The sequence below is a fragment of the Cavia porcellus genome, unplaced genomic scaffold, assembly GCF_034190915.1.
Source record: "Cavia porcellus strain 051 isolate PalLab524CR breed Dunkin Hartley unplaced genomic scaffold, mCavPor4.1 scaffold_24, whole genome shotgun sequence".
NCBI lineage: Eukaryota > Metazoa > Chordata > Mammalia > Rodentia > Caviidae > Cavia > Cavia porcellus.
Window position 1 is genome coordinate 12,769,264 of NW_026947507.1, and position 18,970 is coordinate 12,788,233.

The 18,970-nt window shown below is 39.6% G+C and overlaps 1 protein-coding gene across 3 annotated transcripts in view; it reads left to right on the plus strand.

The window, feature by feature from the left end:
- The window catches only part of Acsl1 (acyl-CoA synthetase long chain family member 1), a 67,127-nt gene that overhangs the window by 24,285 nt on the left and 23,872 nt on the right, over positions 1-18,970 (plus strand). For all 3 annotated transcript variants that reach the window (XM_063234504.1, NM_001172908.1, XM_005003370.4), the window contains 2 exon segments: positions 13,427-13,541; positions 17,312-17,376. In XM_063234504.1, coding sequence (XP_063090574.1) covers positions 13,427-13,541; positions 17,312-17,376 — 180 coding nt within the window.

Consider the following 18,970-nt stretch of genomic DNA (forward strand, 5'->3'; position numbering starts at 1 on the left):
TTAGGAGGCAAACTTCTATGAAGTATAAATGAGAACACACTAACTGCTAAAGAACATAATAAAAAGAATATGTAAGTCCCTTTCTTTGTTCAGAGATGGGATATGGGCATCTAGATAATATCCTTGTCAAATTAGGTCAGCAGGATTTTCGACAGCTGCCACAAGGCCATAAAGTAGTTAAATGAAAAAAAATGTTTTTTGTTATTTGTTTGTTTACTTGCTAACATTGGAGAAGGGAGTAAATTGTAGCAAATATGTCTGCCCTTGGTTTAAGAGGTAATTTTAAGAATATCAGAACTTTGATTAAAAATTTACTTCTGACTTCTGGGAGAACATGGCGGACAGATAACAGCAACTACCAGAGGCTCTCTGAAAAACTAGGCTCAGAAGCCAGGAATGGTGCGGACTAAAGAGAATAAGCAGGTGGAGATATGCTCTGCTGACTCAGGAACGAACTGGGCTGAGAGAAACCAACTTGGAATGCAGTCCTGGTGCTAAAACAGGAACAGAAAAGCCTTGGTGTGGAGGCTGAACCCTGCGCCATTGGAAGCCGCGATTTGGGTTTCCCGCCGCGGCGGCTGGCTGCCTCTACATCGGCTCGGCAAGGAGAGAGACGCGCGGAAGCTCTGAGAACGGCAATCTGCGAACGGAGTCGAAAACAGGACGGGCAGGGAGGTGTACACCGACTAGTGGTGAGGTGAGTGAGAGAAACTGACACTCCACCACAGTTTGACTCCAGCGGACTTTCTGGGCCCGAGCAGTCCTGCAGGAGCAGGGCGCGGTGGCGACTCCAGCCACACATCCCCCTCTCGGGCGGGATTGGTGAAAAGTGCCTGGCCTGCGTGACGCTGCCAGCAGACCCAGTAGGCTAGCCCAACCCAGATCCCAGAGCCTGACGGTGGCCGGGAGGGGCGGGCCCCGCGTAGGCTGCCTGGTGCGCAGTGGTGAGCGGGAACACCTAATCGGCGCAATTCGATCAGGCTGTGGCTGACAGGGAGAGAAGCTGGGCCTCTCATATAAGATTGCATATATAAGGAACAGAGAATATGGGAAGAGGCAGCAACAAGAAAGGCTCCTCAGCCCCCAATTCTGAGAAACAGGCAATAGCGGACACCGCACCAATAGACATTAAGCGCCATATAGAGAGCCTCATAGACCAATTCAGGAATGAAGTTATCAACGACCTGAAGCTAGAAGTATGCAGAATAGTTAGAGAAATGCTAAGCACCACCCAGGAAAAAACAGATGGTGGAATGGAAGAACAGAAAAAGAGGGGAGAATCGTTTGATGGAGAAAACAGAGAAAGCATAGAGTATGTGAAGCAGGTTCAAAGGGACTATCAAGAAACTAAGAAGTCTATCGAAGACTGGCATAACAGCTTGAAAGAAACTAAGGACAGACTATCTGAGCTGGAGGGCAGACTTATAATATGGGAGAATGAAATGAAAAACTTCTTAAAAATAACAAAGAAACAAACAGCAATAATACAAAGACAAGAAGATGATAAGAGGAGCCATAACTTAAGGATTAAGAACATAAAAGAAGAAGTAGGGACACAAACAAGTGAACTACAAAAGCTACTCACAGAAATAATCCAGGAGAATTTTCCTAATTTAGCAAAAGGTAAAGATACTCAGATGTATGAGGCATATAGGACCCCAGCTACCTACAACCCAAACAGAGAAACACCCAGGCATATAATAATAAAAATTCCAGAAATTCAATACAAGAACAGAATATTAAAAGCTGTCAGAGACAAGAAACAGACCACTTACAAGGGAACACCCATCAGAATTACAGCAGATTTCTCTGCACAAACCATCAAATCACAAAGAGCGTGGGGGGAAATAATTCAAGCTTTGAAAGATAATAATCTCCAGCCAAGATTGAGATATCCTGCACAACTGTCCCTGGAAATTGATGGAAAAACAAGGTGCTTCCAGGATAAAGAGGAACTGGGAGAATTTGCAACCACCAACTCAACTCTACAGAAAGTATTGCAGGATATTCTAAAAAAAGAAAAATACAAAGAACCCAGAAATAGTGGCGGGGAGGCCACAACGAATGGAGCAGAGAACAAAATGGAGAAGACAAACTGACAGCTACTGACAGAAAAAGAGCTCAACAGAAATGAGACAGAGAAGATTGGATGATAGGAACAGCTATTTTGGAGAAAATGACATCTTAATAGGTAATACTGATTTAGTATCATCTTGTTTTGAAGTCTCATCTAGCTTTTGTTCTTCTGTCTCCAATGGTCTAAATAGGTTGTATCTTATTGGATTTTATTATGTACGATAGTATAAGCAAAAACCTTTTAAAGACAAGGAGATTATACAGAAATCATTGTTCATTTTCTGTTAGTCGATTCTAAATACTCTGTAATGCTGTCATTCTCTTAAATGGTTTTACATTGTTTTGATATACTTAATGCTACAGTATATGAAGTTGTACTCAAGGACTTCAAGGAAAGAGTCAATATGGTAACTACTTTTAGGTTGGAATTATCTGGTGGTGAAACACTATTCTGCTTAAATGGTTATGTTTTGATCTGCGCTGTTTCGCTGTTATGCCCTCTTTTATCTCAATCTCCACTCCATTATTTACTTTTTTTTTATCCGTTTAATTAAAGGGAAAAAATAGCAGGATATAATATAGTAACCCACTTTGACTTTCTATTATCTCGATTTGAAGCCCTGTATTACTCTCACCATCTTGTTTTTGTCTGATGTTCCCCTCTTCTGTTTTGCTGGATAGTATCAGGTTCGAAAGTTTAGGCATCAGCTGTGAAAATAATGAGATTCATTATAACGCCCATTCTCGTTGACTTTTATCTACTTTTGAAGACCTACAATGTCTCCAATGTTTTGGTTTTGTCGGTTTTGTTCTTTACTGTTTTGTTCAATTGTATTATAACTAATGATATAGGCAATTCTACTAGAGATAGCGGGAGGCATTATGGTAACCATTGTTGATCACCTTGTACTATGTTTTTACATTATCTATTATGTCCACCCTTTTGACTTGACCGATTCTGTTCTGTTATATCACATTTGGTTTTACTCTCTTCCAAAAAAGCAATAAGAACCGTGGGAGCAATGAAACCCAAAATGTGTAATAGTCATTGTATAAAAGAGAGGAAAAGGAAGTGCTCTAAACTATATAACTGCATGTATATTTAAGTGTATAAGATAGAAAATGATATCACAGAGTTTTATTGGATCATTGAACAGAACTGTTTGCAGTATCATTGTTGGAATGTCCACTCTACAAGCTTTAATTTTGTGACTTGAACAATTAATTCTAAGATGGCAATATGTAATCCATTAACTAGTGATTTCCTACTGTTCATTTTTTTCCTCTGTAAATCTGTATAACTTGTACCCTTTCACTGTTGTTTTTTTCTTTTCTCCTTAAATAAAATTTAAAAAAAATTGGAAAAAAAAATTTACTTCTAATGACTAAACCAGTTAGCCTATTAACTGAATCAGTGTCTAGACTTGTTAGCAGACCTTGGTTCAAGTGTGGATTCAGGTCTTTTAATATGCAGAACCGGTTCTTTGGGGATAACTTATTTCCAAGTAGGGAAAATTTATTTTCATAATACATGATCTCATAACATTACAGTTATCTGGCTTAAAATCATTAGTCTTATGCCCCCACTTAGAGCTGGGTGATTTGCATGAAAGATTTACAAATTACAAATCCCTGTCTTGGGATATATATGTTTAGCACATTGCCTTAATATTCTAATTATGTGACTATAAAGTCAGTCTAACATGGAGAGTGGGAGACTTTTAGTGAAGTCTTCCAGAAGTCACAGAGAGTAGTCACCAGAAATGTATTCATTCAGCTAGTACTTAAGTTTCTACCATGTGATGTGCACAGTACCAGAGCAGGGCAGGCTGCTTGCTTCCGGTTTTTTTTTTTTTTTTTTTGGTCCAGGGAATCAAACTCATGACCTTGCACTTGACAGGGAGGCACTGTGCTGCTGATCTATATCTCTGGCCTAGGACAGATTTATGCCTTCTAAAGCCTATAGGCTCCTGTCTGTGGCAGAGGATAAGCCTTTTTATTTTATCTTATTTTTTAAAAAAATTTCAAAACAAGATTAATAGGAGATTAACAGTAGCTAATAAATTGTGTATTGTTATCTTCAAAGTATTTAAGGGCTATCTTTAAATCAAAATAATGCATGCTGTTAAAAGTTCATTTCAGGCAAGAACTTGAAAGAAGGAAGCTGAATGCAGTATACCCACCTCTAGTGGTTTTAAATTTTAAAAATCACAACCCGCAGGAGCATCTCTCAGTGCCATGGACTGCACAGACAAACCTCAGACATCTCACTTCATGTTCTCACTGTAACAAGAGCTAAGATTGATTCTTCTTCATAGTGTATGGACTGTTTCTTAAATGAGCATTTTCCCATGTGGCTAGTAGAATCACTTTTCACCCCGTAACCAATTTATATATATATATGTTCACTTGTAAACTGGCATAAGCAATTTGTGTAAGAGAAGAGAGCATGTTTTAAATTTTTATGTAGACTTGTGGAGCCCTTTAGGGGTGACAATGTCAGAAATGCCTCAAATGCCTATTCCCTCTTGTATTTGAATATCTAGGGCCAAATGTGATTCCAGGAGCACTTTTTGAGTTAGGCAAGGTTAAATGCTGCTACGAGGTGGATGTTTAGGCATAAGCCTAGGGAAGGGCAAGTGGAGCTGAATGGTGGTATCACTGACTGTCATTGACACCAGGGTCTGTAAAAGAGGTATGAAAGCCAACTGTTCAGTGAGGGCATTCGATTAATGATTTTGAGTCAGATGGGAGTTGAACACTAAAAGAAAGAGAGTAATATTAGGAACAGAAGTAGCTATTTATGCAGATGTCTATACATATGACACAATATGATTTATGTGGCCATTTATAAATACAAAATGAATTTTCACCTCGGGGAGGCTTTGGAATAGAGAATAATTAATCAGTTTTGTATGCACCTAGAAGTGCATGTGAGACTTCAGAAGAATCTCCAAGTCTGCTGCTCTGACTTCATGTCTGTCTGTCATCCTTGACTGTGTTTAGGCATTCACTTCTCATTTGTAATCACAAGTTTCCAATCACTGTTTCCTATAGGCTCTTCATCCCTGGATCTTGATCACAAAGTAATCATGCAAGTGGTCAAATGAAGATGTGAGAACCTTTTCTAAAACTTAATAATCTCCTTAATAAAACAAACCCTGTAAAAGCTTTCTAAATTATTTTTTCTTATTTCTTACTATACTTGCATTATAGGAGATTGAGTTTGAGGTGTCATTAAGGTCTGCCTGATGATTTAGAAACATGTCTGGCAAGTGCCAGGATTAACAGGAAGCAGAAGTGTCATTGCTCTTTATGAAGAGCACTGATGGCTGGAGTAGGTATGGGGCAGAGATTACAGAGATTGGAGGCAGAGTTTCGGGCCTTTGTGCCAAGGGCAGGCTGCAGCAGCGTTAAGTAACTGTCTTAGGAATTCAAGGAAAGAAAGGGGTTGTTATTTAAGAAAAAAAGAACACTGTTTTGTTTCCCTTTAATCAGGAAGAAGAAGCTAAAGTTCGCTGCATAGGAATATGATAAAACAGGGCTGAAAACATAATATAGTTTTACAAATAATGCCACTTCTCACAAGTTTCATTAGAGGAGGAACTTATGCACACAAGATATGACAGAAACATGTGCTATAGTATTTAAGGTTTTAAATAGCTTCCCCACATGGAGCCAACTAATGCCAAATGAAAAATGGCAAGTATTGACTGTCCATGCTTCTTAACAAAATCCTCTGCATACCAGCATCCAAAAGACCAGATGAAAAAAGCTGAAAAGTAGAGATTTGGTCCATTTAGTAGACAGAGGCAAAGCAGAATGCCTTGTATATTCTAAATGACTCACAGGTAAAAGTTCTATGAACTGCAATCCTATTTTTCTGGAACATTGTGTGTGTGAGAGTTTTCTCCCTTTTCATTGAGATGAGTGGGCGATATTTTCCCTTCTACAGCTGGCTGCATTTTTTGATGATGAGGTATTTTGCTAAGTGCTGTAGCAGCCTACTGCCTCCTAACTGCTACTCTTCGTAAGCAGATCCTCTGATCAGGGGAATGTGGTACTCAGGAGTCAGAAACGAGCATGAGCGAGGGACAAAAAGAAGAACAAGGCTCTAAGGATTAGAAGAAAGAATCAAAACTCCAAGCTGGATACTGGTAAATAGTGAGCATGTAGAGTGAGGCTGAGGGTTCACTATTGCCCTGTGACTGCGCCAATTCTGGATATTGTGGGAGTCAAGGCATCTTTTACATATCCTGTCTATTATTATCCAAGATGTATTGTGAGGGAGGGTATAGAAAGGAATATGTTCATAGACTGGAGTGTGCTATTTTTTAAATTTCTTTCTTTCATATTTGTAATACAAAACAATTATATTCATGTAGGGGAATTGGTACCTATGCATATCAAATCTTAATGACTTTTACTCCCCGCTTCCTACTTTCCTCCCATTGTCCCCTCTCCAGAAGCCCTAGTTTGCTGTATGAAGATTTAGTGTTTCAGGGTATAGAGGTTGATGGCTACTCTGAAAGGTCAGTGAATGGAAGGTCACTTAATAGAAAAACAATTTTGTACCGCTTATAAAAAGAAGTAATTTAGTATACAATGAGAGTTTCAGGTCCAGTTTCAACATTCTGTAGTTGTCCAGTTTTCCCAGCACCACTTGTTGAATAGGTTGGGAAAACTGGACAACTGCAGAACATTGAAACTGGACCCGTAGCTCTCATTGCTGAGAAGAAGGACTGCATTGGTTGTTGGATTCCAGATGATGTGTATTATGGCTTGGTACAAAGTTTGTCTGCATTTTGCTCCTGTCCAGAGATGACCTGAGCCTGAGATTAAGAGCATCAGACTAATTGATCTGACAGAAGAAATTTCAAGATAGTTTAATGTTGAGGCTGTGGCATGGCTATTGTTGAGGGCTTTTAGCCAGATCTATGTTGAGAATTGAGAGCAAAGAGCCCGGCAGGATGATTTAAACTGTTTTTGAGTTTGGCCTTACAGGAAGTTCTAGTAAAGCTGTGGACTATAAAGATAGATCTGAGGAGATCTTGATTGCTGAGAAGGAATCGGAGAATAGAACAGATGGCCTGAGGTCATCTTGAGAAGCAGCAAGTCTCCACCCTTTGCAGCCTCAAAACTGCAAAAGTGGAAGATTTTGCGTTGAGGAGAGAGCTGCACAGAACCGCATTACAGAACAGTAGTAGCATAGATAATTTGTTCCTCAGAATTAGATTCAGGCACTCAATCCCTATAACCAAGAAAGAGGAAAGCCTCACTACTGTTCTAACTGGCTACTGTTCCAGCCAGCAGCCGACCTTGGCGTCATCTACATGGTGCTGCTGGGAATGTAAACTAGTGCAACCATTATGGAAATCAGTATCAAAATTTCTCAAAGAAGTGAAATTAGAAGTTCCTTATGTCCTAGCTAAACCCTTCCAGGTATCTTTTCCAAAAAAAGCTTATAACATAGCACTAATGATAAACCTTTTAGAGAGGAAATACCTGGACTGCAACCCAGAATCCACTTATTTATTACAGAGTGCCAACACTAAAATTAAACCTGAATATTGACTTCTGAGCAAGAGCTTAGACAAGTTGTGGCTAATGAGTTGCAGCTCAGGATGTCATCGCCTAGCACTACTAGCCCTTTCTGAGCATGCACATGGCCCCTATGTACACTGCTATTTTATGCTTGGCTTCTAGGGTAATGCTGGGGCAACTTGGCTCATAGGCCAACAAAGAGGGCTCTGTGTGCCCACTGCCGTACATGTACCCTACATTCATCACTATTGGGGCTGGGGATTTAGCTCAGCGACATAAGCACCTGCTTTGCAAGCAGGCAGTCGTGAGTTCAATCCCCAGTACCAATAAAAAAAAAAGTCAAACATTCATCACTATTATACTAGCATGATACATGCATATCAATGCTTATAGCAGCATAATTCATTAATAGGGAAATCCTGGAAGCAACCTATCTACAAACAATTGAATAAAGCAAATTTGGTGTCTATATATAATGAAATACTACTTGGGTATAAAGAAAGACAAATTTGAGACATTTATAGGAAAATGTATGCATCTGGAAAGTGTAATGTTGAGTGAAATAAACCAGATGCGCAAGCTTAAATACCACATGGTATCTCTCATTTGAGTAAGGCAAAGTTCAACCAGTAAGAGTAATAAAGGAAGGAGAGAAGGAGACAAAGGAATGGTCTTTTGCAAACAGCAAGGGGTCCTTGGGACCAAGGTTGAGGGGTAGAGGCTGGGGAAATAAATAGAAGAAAGATAAACCACCTACAGGACCGTAAAAACCTCAGTAAGTATAAAACTTACTGAACTAAGTTTAATAAAAGTATCAAGAATGAAAAGGAGGGAAGGGGAAATAGGAAAAGATGGAGGGAGAAGGAGCAAAGGGGATTGAAGAAGAAAAAGATGTATTATGCACATGTAGCCACCCCACAAGATGAGCATAAAATGCATGTACTGAAAACACATACCAAGAGGTCAATAAAAGTTGAAATGCTGGGAGGAGTGTGTTTCATGCTGAGGTAGTGGGAGGAATATAAAGTCCCTCTTACCTGTAGCACTATGTTCCTAATGCTGCTTTTCTTCCTGTTGATGGATTTAGCATTACAATCCAGCTAAGTCTTCCGCAGTCTCCTTAGAAATTAGTCTCTTCCCTTCTTTCTCTCTTCCCTTTTTTATCTTCTCCCTTCTCTCTCATTTTCTCTTCCTCCCTCTTACTCTTGTCTTCCTTTTTCTTTCTGCTCTTCCTTCCTGCAGTTCCTTTCCTGGGAGAGATAAAAATGGTGATCCAGTAGGTATTTAGCAGTTATGGCCTGTAGATTCTCATTTTATATGAGATGAATGTGACCATACTTTATAAAGCTAGGGCTTTTCTGCTTCTAAAAAAAAAAAAATCCTCAGGTATTTAATTTGTTTTTGCATTTAATTTAATTAACAAAACAACACCAAGGGTTCCTATTTATATGAAACGCTGATTAGCCTTCTAGGCCTCAGAACCAGTGGTGTAGTGATGCTGCCTGTTTTCCTGCCCCTCCCTTTCCCTCCTCTTGCTCTGAAGGGGAACTCGACTTTTTATTTCCTAATTCAGCCTAATTCAACCTGAGCTTTTATTTCCTAACTCAGAAAGAGGAGAGACTGACCTCAGAGGACCTTTAGCTTGTGTTAGATGTTGGGAATATACTAGTGACCACTGGCTTGAAAGTATTGTAGTTGATTACCGTCTACAACTTCATTAAAGTAGTCTGTAACCGAAGACATAAAAGACCAATGATTCTTCCTGACTCAGTCTCAATGACTGATCAGGGTGGCTTCTTAAGTACATTGGAAGCCCCTCACCGCCACCCCAACAGGAGATATAAGAAGGCCTCACTTAAGGTATTGTTCTTTTCAAGAGATGTTTTTAGAAATAGCCACCTGAGTTGCGTAACTGAACAGTTAGGTGCCTTTTTTCTGAAGTGCTTCTTTTTTTTATACATTTGATACTTCGGTTGTTGAAACTTTTCAGGGTGTGGTCTTCGCTGAGGTTGCAGACACCCAGTGTTTAACATTTTGTTGAGGAGGAATGGAAGCACTTAATGCATGTCAAAAATAACAGTTCTTTAGGGGACTGTGTAACCATTTCATAGAACAACAAATTGCAAAGCACAGACTTACTGCTTAGTGTCCTTCCCCAGTTACATTCATATTCTTCCAAGAATTGTAGGGAGTACTTATAATTTAATGACAGTGTAACATTTTACTCAGTTTTATTTGTACTGTAAAGTTAGCTAACTAGTATTAGTTAGCTAAGGGTTTATTATAATGATCCTCTAAACCAGTAATTCCCAAAATGAAAATCGGAAAGTTGACCAGGATAGTTGGTCTGTCTGAAAGAGGTATATTCTCCATATCCAAGCTAAACTTAATCTCTTTTTTCTCAAACTGCCTCTCAACCCATACGCTTCCATTTGATCAAATGGAACTGCTGTCTTGCAGGCTTTTGGATTCTTTCATGATAACTGTCACTTGTCATATCCCATTGATCAGCTAGATGAGTCGCCCTGGAGGTGTGGCAGCACAGCTGTCCTCACCTGCTCCCCCTCCAGCTGTGTTGATTGGTCGTGGCCCATGTAAATTAGTTTCTCTATAGTCTTGCCCGTATCCTGTCCCACATACTGCTTCTGTTCCCGGTAGCTTTCTTTACCACACTCCTCAAGGGGACACTAGTGTCTCTAGGATAGTGCTTCTCAGACTGCAGTCTGGACCAGAATTCCCTGACGTAGTTGCTGGATCATACCTCCAGACTTTGCGATTCAGCCTCAGTGCTTCTTTCCTAACAAGGGCCTGGCGCTCCCTAGACTACAGACGCTAGTGTGAACTCTTGCTCTGTTGCTTCCAGGCCTCCTCCCTTCTGCCCATCTCTTTTCTTCTAGTTTTACTTACCCCTTTGGTTCCAGGGCCTGCACCTAGGGCCAGGCAGACACTGCTGCTGAGCTGCATCCCCAGCCCCTATCTCTCTGAGTTTCTCTATGTTCTTCTCAGCCAGTAGCCCTTGGGGTCTCTTTAAGAACAAGCTTGTGTCTTATTTACCTGATTTCCTTTTGTCTAATTTAGAGCAATAAGAACTCCTCTGCAGAATGAGGGAAACAGTATTGCTTTAAAGAGTTTCTAATAAGAAATGACCTACGTGAGTTAATGTCTTGATTAGAGGTAGAGAAGGTGTCACCCTAAGCAGAGTCATGAGGACTTCACCTACCTGGCATGGCTGCCTGTACCGCTAGGCTGCATGCAGAGTGGGCTGGCCTGGCCTGGAGGCAGGATTCACAGCGGTTGCCTCAGTGCGCACCTCTTATCTTTTCACTCCTTATTTTTCTGTAGTCTTTTTCATTCTGTGTCCTTTCCTTTCCCTTCCTACCTTAGCCTTCATGCCCTAGATATTTTTGATTGACACAGGCCGAAGAGATTTCCAATGCTTACTAGAAAGCTACAAAGCTCCTTCTGAATTTTAGTCTATTCGTTGAATTAAAAAAAAAGTGGAGTCCATGGAGTACTTCTGTTTTAGTTAGCACATTGTTGGGTATGTGATTAATAGTCTATACATTCATATTTTACAACAGTGACTTTATTTAACTGAAACAAACCCTGAAAGTAAATATAGGGAATCTCCATTTTTCAGGAAAAAAACAAACTCAGATTAATAAAATAATGTGATTCTAAAATAAAGAGATTTTTCCATCTTTATAAACATCAAGAGTAACCTTTTTCCTTTTTAAAGTAGCATATTAAGCTGGGTCTTATGGCACACTCATATAATCTCAATACTCAAGAGACCAAGACAGAATTGCCATGAGTTCAAGGTCATCCTGAGCTACACAGTGAGTTCAAAGCTAGCCTGAACTATATGGTGAGACTCTGTCTCAGAAAAGCCAAAAGAAAAAAAAAAAAAAAGAGTACCATATCATGGATGATAATTGTGTTTGCAATCGTGACATAGGTATTAGAAAGTTTCTGCCAACATAGAGAAGAGAGTATGATTAGTATATATTATTGTGTCGTATTTACTCAAGAAAACTATATGTAATGTGAGATGAGAAGGTATACACAAGGGCTAAGAATGTGGGTCAGTGACAAAGTACCTGCCTAATAGTTTTAAGGCTCTAGGTTTGAATCCCAGTAATGTAAACAAATGAAAAAAAAGAGTTAAACATACATATGTAAAATACTAGGTACCTATAGTAGAAGGTATTTAAATGGATAAGCATAGGAAAAAGTTTGGGAATAATTTGTCAAGCTATTAGTGCTACTAATTTTTCCTTGATACACTTTTGAACTATTTAAATATTTTAACAGCATTATAAATTATAAAAAGGCAAAAGCTTGTAGGATGAGGCTTGAATAGTCCTAATTTTAAAAAATCCAACCAGGGAACGTGACATAACACTTTCCTAGCATATATGAATTCCTGTGTTAGATTTTCACTACTGCAAAAACAACTCCACAAAAAAAATTTTTCATGGAAATATATTGCCTTATACAGGGTCTTGATGTTGGTACTTCACTGGAATCTGCCCAGTCCTGCCAGCTCCCCCTGCACAGACTCCCTTTTGTTTGAGATTTTGCTCTTTGACCCCTTCTTCATGGTGTCATCCTCCTCAAATCTCAAGCCAGAAATGACCTCTTCCACTTTTGTATAGTCCTTTCTTGTGGTACAGAAGTCCATAGTCTAATTTTCCAAGAGTTTCCTGATGGTGCAAATGTGAAGGTCCCATCCTGAATTTTTAGAAAAAAAAATAAAAGTAGGCTCTGACATTTGAGTTTTTTTATCAGTTTTAGAAGTTATAGAAAATGCTTTCATGGTTCCAGTGGATACCTAGACCCCTCCTAATATCTCTGTAGCCCAGGAAGGCTTAGCAGCTACCCCTGCTACTGCATGAGGCTGGGAATTGAGCCAAAGGATGAAGACAGTTTAAAGAAAGGTGCTCAGTGACTTCAAATCTGTACGCCTATCCAACCTACAAGTAAAACCAAAAAAGGCTTGTCTCTGCACCTTCATATATTTTGTAGCTGATGTGCTAAACTGTGAGATGCTAATCCAAGACACTGAAGTTCCTGATGGGTAATATTGCTATTGGTGAGAGATGAAGCAGGAAAAATAATTTCAGGGAGAATGTTGATGATATTATAGTGGGACAACTTATTGGTGTATCATTTCCAACAGATCCGAGCCAGGCTGTCCTCTGTGCTACTGATGCAACCGTCTGAGAATTGTCACAGTGTGTGTGTGGTGCTGGCACTTTCCTGTTGTCCTCTTACTCTTCTTGGCTTTGTCTGGCAGGATAAGTGGTTATATAGGCCTGTGAGCCTCTTCTTTTCCCACGGTTTTTCCCCTCAGTGATCCTTGTCGTGGCTGGGTTGGCTTAGCTTTGCTTCTCTGAAATCTGCATTTACTGTACCTGTAGGTGAAAGACTAATTTATATTAGCACTTCAGCAAGTCTTGCTCTTTCTTTACTCAGCGAGTACTCACTGAGTGATGCATGACAGGGATACCACACAGGCATGTTAGGCTTTTTAATTCAGGTATGTTTATTTGACAGATAGAAATTACTTGTGTTTATACAACAGAAGGAAGAGGTTCAGGAGACCAATTATACCATATGCTGACCATAGTTATCCTAATGTATTAGATGTTTGAAAATTGCTAAGAGAGATTTTAAGCATTCCTGTCACAAATAATGTAAATAGGGAAGGGAGTGTATTATCAAATTATCAGCTTCCTTAGCCATCAGAACATCATATCAAAGGATTTTTATTTTTAATGTATTTCTCTGCCTTTTTCAACAGGGTAGTGATGGTGCTCGAAGGTCCACGCTTCTTGATAGTGATGAGCCCCTCGTGTACTTCTACGATGATGTCAGAACATTATATGATGTTTTCCAAAGGGGCATTCAGGTGTCAAGTAAGCCTCTTGCTTGTATTTGTGTGAATGTTGCTTAATGTGTCTCTTGAAGAAAGAGTGGCTTTAGTTCAGAAAGGCACAACTTGCGCAAATCTTTCAGTTACATAGCATTGCTTATGCCTCTCTTTCCCTCCATAGTTTGTCTGGAGCCAGTCGCAAAGCTCACTGTCCCTCCAGAAGTCTCTTCTGGCCAAATACTGTATATTCTATATTTTATGCAGAGTCCTAATGGGCTCTCATGTTTCTTACCATACAGAAACCAGTTCAGGTGTGCTCAATGCAATGGTTTTCAAGTTTACTCAATCACAACGCCCCTATTTTGAGAAATAGTGATGTCCACACCCAGGGAAGCAGTGTCCTATCACAAATACTTTGGAAATGTTGGCTTGTGGTATTACCTTAATTGTTAACTGTGGCATGAGACTCCCTATACCTGATACCTGTCTCCTCCCTTCCTAGTCCTCCTTTAAAATGCTATTTAAGCAAGACTACCCTGGCTATCTTTCAACCCCCAAACCTTTGTGTTTTTTAAAGATTTTCTGATTATAAAAACCTGTTCTTTCAAACTCCAGCCAAGATTTACTCATTAATTTTTTTTACAGTACTGGGTATTATACCTACATCTTTCAAATTGAGCTATACTCCCTGCCCTTTTTATTACTGTGAATAGGGCTTCTCTAAGTTGTTCAGGCTGGGCTTGAACATGAGATCCTCCAGTTTCAGCCTCCCACAGTGCTAGGATTATAGGTGAAAATCACCACATCTGGCTTCTTAACTAACCTTTTAAAACTCATGTTCCATTTTACCTTTCTATAAAATCCCTAGTCTGTCATTTTTATTCACTGCTCCCAAGTAGATATCTCTCCCCTTTTCCATCTCCGCATCTTACATCTACTTAAATAATAATACCTCATGGTGTAGAGGTGTTTACTTGGCTTCCTGCTGCATCAGCCTATGCTCTTGCAGGACAGCACAATCATCTGTCATCTTTCCCCACAGTGCGGACACAGTGCCTACACACAGTAGGCACTTTATTAGTGTATCCTCCATAAAGAAAGAACACCCTCTTTGTGTTTTAGTTGCTTTGTTTTTGCTTTTACTAGCTTCCTCTATAGAAATGGTCTTTGGGAATACTTTATTTTTTAAATCTTTGGTTGGATAGTTTTTACTTTTGCTATTGTTAGCTAAATTGTAGTCTCCTTGTGGTCAGGGACTAGGGAATATTGCTTCCTCCATGTTCCATAATCCATTGCAAGCAATATATATTCAAGAACTGCCCGTTGTTTTACTTGGTAATGGTACAATTGGATTCCTCAGCTAATTGTATTTAACTCAGTGTTTCCATAGCAAGTTCATGAAGCCTCGCTATAAAGGGAAAACAAGTGTACTTGTGTATTGTTTAACATATAAACTTTTGGAAAGTTAGTATTAGAAATTTTTCAGGACAGTAAATATCCATAAGGCAGAGCAGCATAGCATAAGCTATGTGAAATGTATTTGTGTGTGTGCATACGTGTGTGTATAGATGTAGATATGGATATAAATATAGGTATGTTTTCCCTTTATTAACAGTGAGTAGGATTCATCTAGGAGCTTGATGACTTATATTGTACTTCTGATAAGTTGCATAACTGTGTTTTTTGGGAGGGACAGTCACTTGCTTTACCTGCAAAGTAAAAAGTTTTTATGTTTCAGAGAAGCTGGGCGTGGTGGTAAACTTCTGAAATCTCTGAAGTTTAAAAGGATGAAGCAGGCTTTTAGCCCCGCCCAGACAACTTAGTGACTTAGCAAGACTGAATCTTAAGGGGGGGGGGAGAGAATGTTAGCTCAGTGTGAAGACCCTGAGTTCGATACCCACTAGGGCCAAAAGAATTTTTTTCAGAGAAGAAGAAAGATAAATTGTCTTCTTAACCTATACTGACTAAAGGAAGCTGCTTTGCAAGTCAGTGTTTTCTTTCTTTCTTTTTTTTTTTTTCCCTGGGGAACTTTGTATTCTAAACTTTAATTTTCTTAGGCTACTTTAGGATTAAAACATTATAGAAGAGCAAAGTCTAGAATTTGAATAAGGTTGTTAGAAGTTTGTTCAATTATAGGAGAAGCCAGCCCAGAGTTTTTAAATGTAGTATTTTAAAATTGCACCTAGAAAGCTATTTACAAAGATTGAGTTTCCTATTTATCAAAGGAAATAGGGATGAGAATCCCTAGCTACCCTTTACAGCTAGTGTGTGACTTTCCCTAAAGTCTGGTGACTTTTGAGCATGGAGCTTTTTGGCTACAAAGGGAGATTTAGCATCACCTGGGGAACCTTTAAACAACATGTAGGCCCAATCTGATCCCCATCTAATTATATCAAAGATTTTGTTAGTAGGTCTCAGGTTTTAAGTTCCACAGGTGAACCTGGAGCTTGCCCACCATTACATTATTGCTGGAGTTGGCGTAATTTTCCATTTAGTACATACATCAAGCTTACACAGATCACATACTCCTTGTTGCAAATACTTGAATGTAACTCAGATAATATTTAAAAGGACAATTTTGGCTATGTTCCGGCATAATTGTATATACAAAGACAGGCAGTGGGCCTGATTTGGATCTTCGCTGCAGGTTGCCAGGCTCCGTTCATGAGGGGTAAAATGGGATCATTTCATGTGGCCAGTGTACTTTCCCCCATCCGAAGACAGCATCTGACAGGACTTGACATGTACTGCGCTGCCTTTGTTACAGTTTCTGGATGAGAGTAAGACTTTTCCTGTTTTCATCAGGACTCTTTTAGAGAGAGCAAAGAAGCCTGTGTGTGTCCTGCTTCCTGGCTGATATACTTGAATCCACATAAGCATGACTTTTCTAGCACGTAGATCTGGGTAACAGGGCCATGCTTATCGTGGCCCAAGGTGGGACCATTCTCTTACCTTCTTTCCCAGCCTCACACATCTCCAAATCAAATCAGAACACCTTTCTGAATTAAAACCTAGAATGGCGAAGCCAGTTGTGCAAGAGCTTTTTTTCTGCTTCTTTGGTACCTAAATTAGAATCGGGACACATCCTGATTTTCTTAACTTTGCTTTCACAGTTACCTCCTTGTTTCTCCTCATCGTGCATCTTTTCATTACTTTGGTTTTAAGAAAAGTCAGGCCTGCATTCATGTAATTATGATTTTGCATGACTCCAGCTAATACTTCTGGCTCTCAGAATTTGGGTACATTAAAAGTATATTTTCCTTTTCATATTCTGAGTTACAGTGCTTTAAACTTTTTTAGAAATTTTAGGAATACCTCTTTTGAAAACCTACAACAGTATCTCTTTACCATTTTAGCTACTGACTTCGGTTCTAAACTAAAAGTATGTTAAAGAGGAATCCCCAAGTAGGATGTCTTTAAAAATTATATTTAAGCTAGGTGTGGTGGCACTTGCCTATAATTCCAGGACTCCAGAGGCTGAAACAGGAGGATGGCTGTGAATTTGAGACTGGCCTGGGTTACATAGTGAGTTCAAAGCTAGCCAGAACTATACAGCAAAACTCTGTCTCAGAAAAAAAAAGTTGTATTTGTCTTTACTGCTGTTTATTACTCTTCTCCCTGATTTAAGAAACAAAAGAAAAGAAAAAAGTAAAAACCCAGACCAAAACCTAGGGAGAAAATATTCCTAATCTCAGCTCATCATGTATAATTTGAATTTATGACAGTTTTGTAGAATAAGGTGAGGTACATGTTAAAACACGGCAATATTTTATACGTGCCATTCTTTGCTTTGTCATTTTCTTCTTTTTGTAGATAATGGCCCTTGTTTAGGCTCTCGGAAACCAGACCAACCCTATGAGTGGCTTTCCTACAAACAGGTGAGTTTCCTTGCTCTGGCCTGCGCCTTCAAGCAGCAGAATGAATGTGGGGGCCACATTCATACTTCAAGGTTTCCATGAAGTATATGTGCTGGACTAGTTGGAGCTTTTGGAGAAACACGAGTATCTATGGAAAAACTTGACACAAAGGTTTAGAAAAACTGGTTGAGTGATCTCTTTATCCTAAAATTGGTGTGGGTGCATTATAGAGTACAGTTTTGAAACTAAAATTCTGGAAACTGCTTGTAGCAGGTGACTCCTTGTGGGGATACCGTGTGCCTGACCCGCATGAAGAAATTTGGAAGCCCTGCCTTGTAGTATCTTCTTATTCTATAGACAAGGAATACCTGCCCCAAGAGGAGGCTTAACTTGTGCAGGGTTATAGCTGGCCAGTGGCAAATCCAGGACCGGAGATGAGGGCATTTCATGACTTCTCCTTCACTGTTTTGACCCTCAGGGTGTTCCTTGCTTCCACTCTGGGTAAGACCTTTAACCTCAGCAGCAGCAGCACAGCAGGGAAAAACACAGATGTTCCACAGATTGTGCATTCCTGTGTAAACCCAAGGAAATGTGGGATCTGCTAATTTTCACATTTATCACACTCTAGTCCTCACTTAGCAGTGACTATAACTGGTTTTTGTTAGTCACAATAATTGCTTTTTTAGAATTTTTTATTTAAAAATGTTTAGTTTATTAAAATAGGTCCATGTATGCATTACACAGTGTTCACATTCCCTGTGTGGAGCTGGTACTGTGTATAACACATCCCAATTCCTTTCTGATGCCTTTGCCTTCACTCCCTCTCCTTCCATCCATCCCTTGATCTCCTTCCTTTGCGTGTGTGTGTGTGTGTGTGTGTGTGTGTGTGTGTGTGTGTGTGTTTGCAGTGCATATTGTTTACATTCCTTGTGTGGGGTTGTTACGTGTGCATAACAGTCTTAATTCCTTTTTTCATTGCTTATGCCTTTCTACCCTTCCTTGACCCATTTCCATTTCAAGAATGATCTATTTCCCCACTTCCTATTATCTGTCCTTAAAATCATACTTTGTGAGTAGCAAGTCCCTGAGCAGGAGAATACTGCTTTTTATTTTTATTGTGATTATACCAAGTACAGATGTCACTACTTTTCCCAAGGACAGGCAGGTGCAGCTGGAAGCATAAGCTTTGCTGCTCCCTTTTGTTCCCTGCACAGCTATCCAGGAAATGGCCCTCTGTCCCTGGGCTCCCTCTGTGGCTTAATGTAGGACCAGGTAATCCTGTAGCATTTCTGCATACAAATCAGCGTCATCCCTTTCTGTCTGGATGAAAGATGTTTCTAGTAGTTGGTCCATTTGAGGATGTATATGTGGTGGGAATTGTATTTGGAGGCACAAAGCATGGCTATGCTTTAGTGGACTGTAGATGCTTCTTAGACTGAAATGAGTCATTTCTTCCCTTCTGTCTTTTGCAGGAGGCTTTGCTTGAGTAGTATTTGTCTTTCAAGAGAGAGAAAAGGCAAAGCAGTTTACCATACTGTAACTGTAGAAGGAGTAATGAACAGTTCCCCAGGTGATTAGAGGATTTTCCTGTTTTTATTTTTGCCTTATCAAAGCC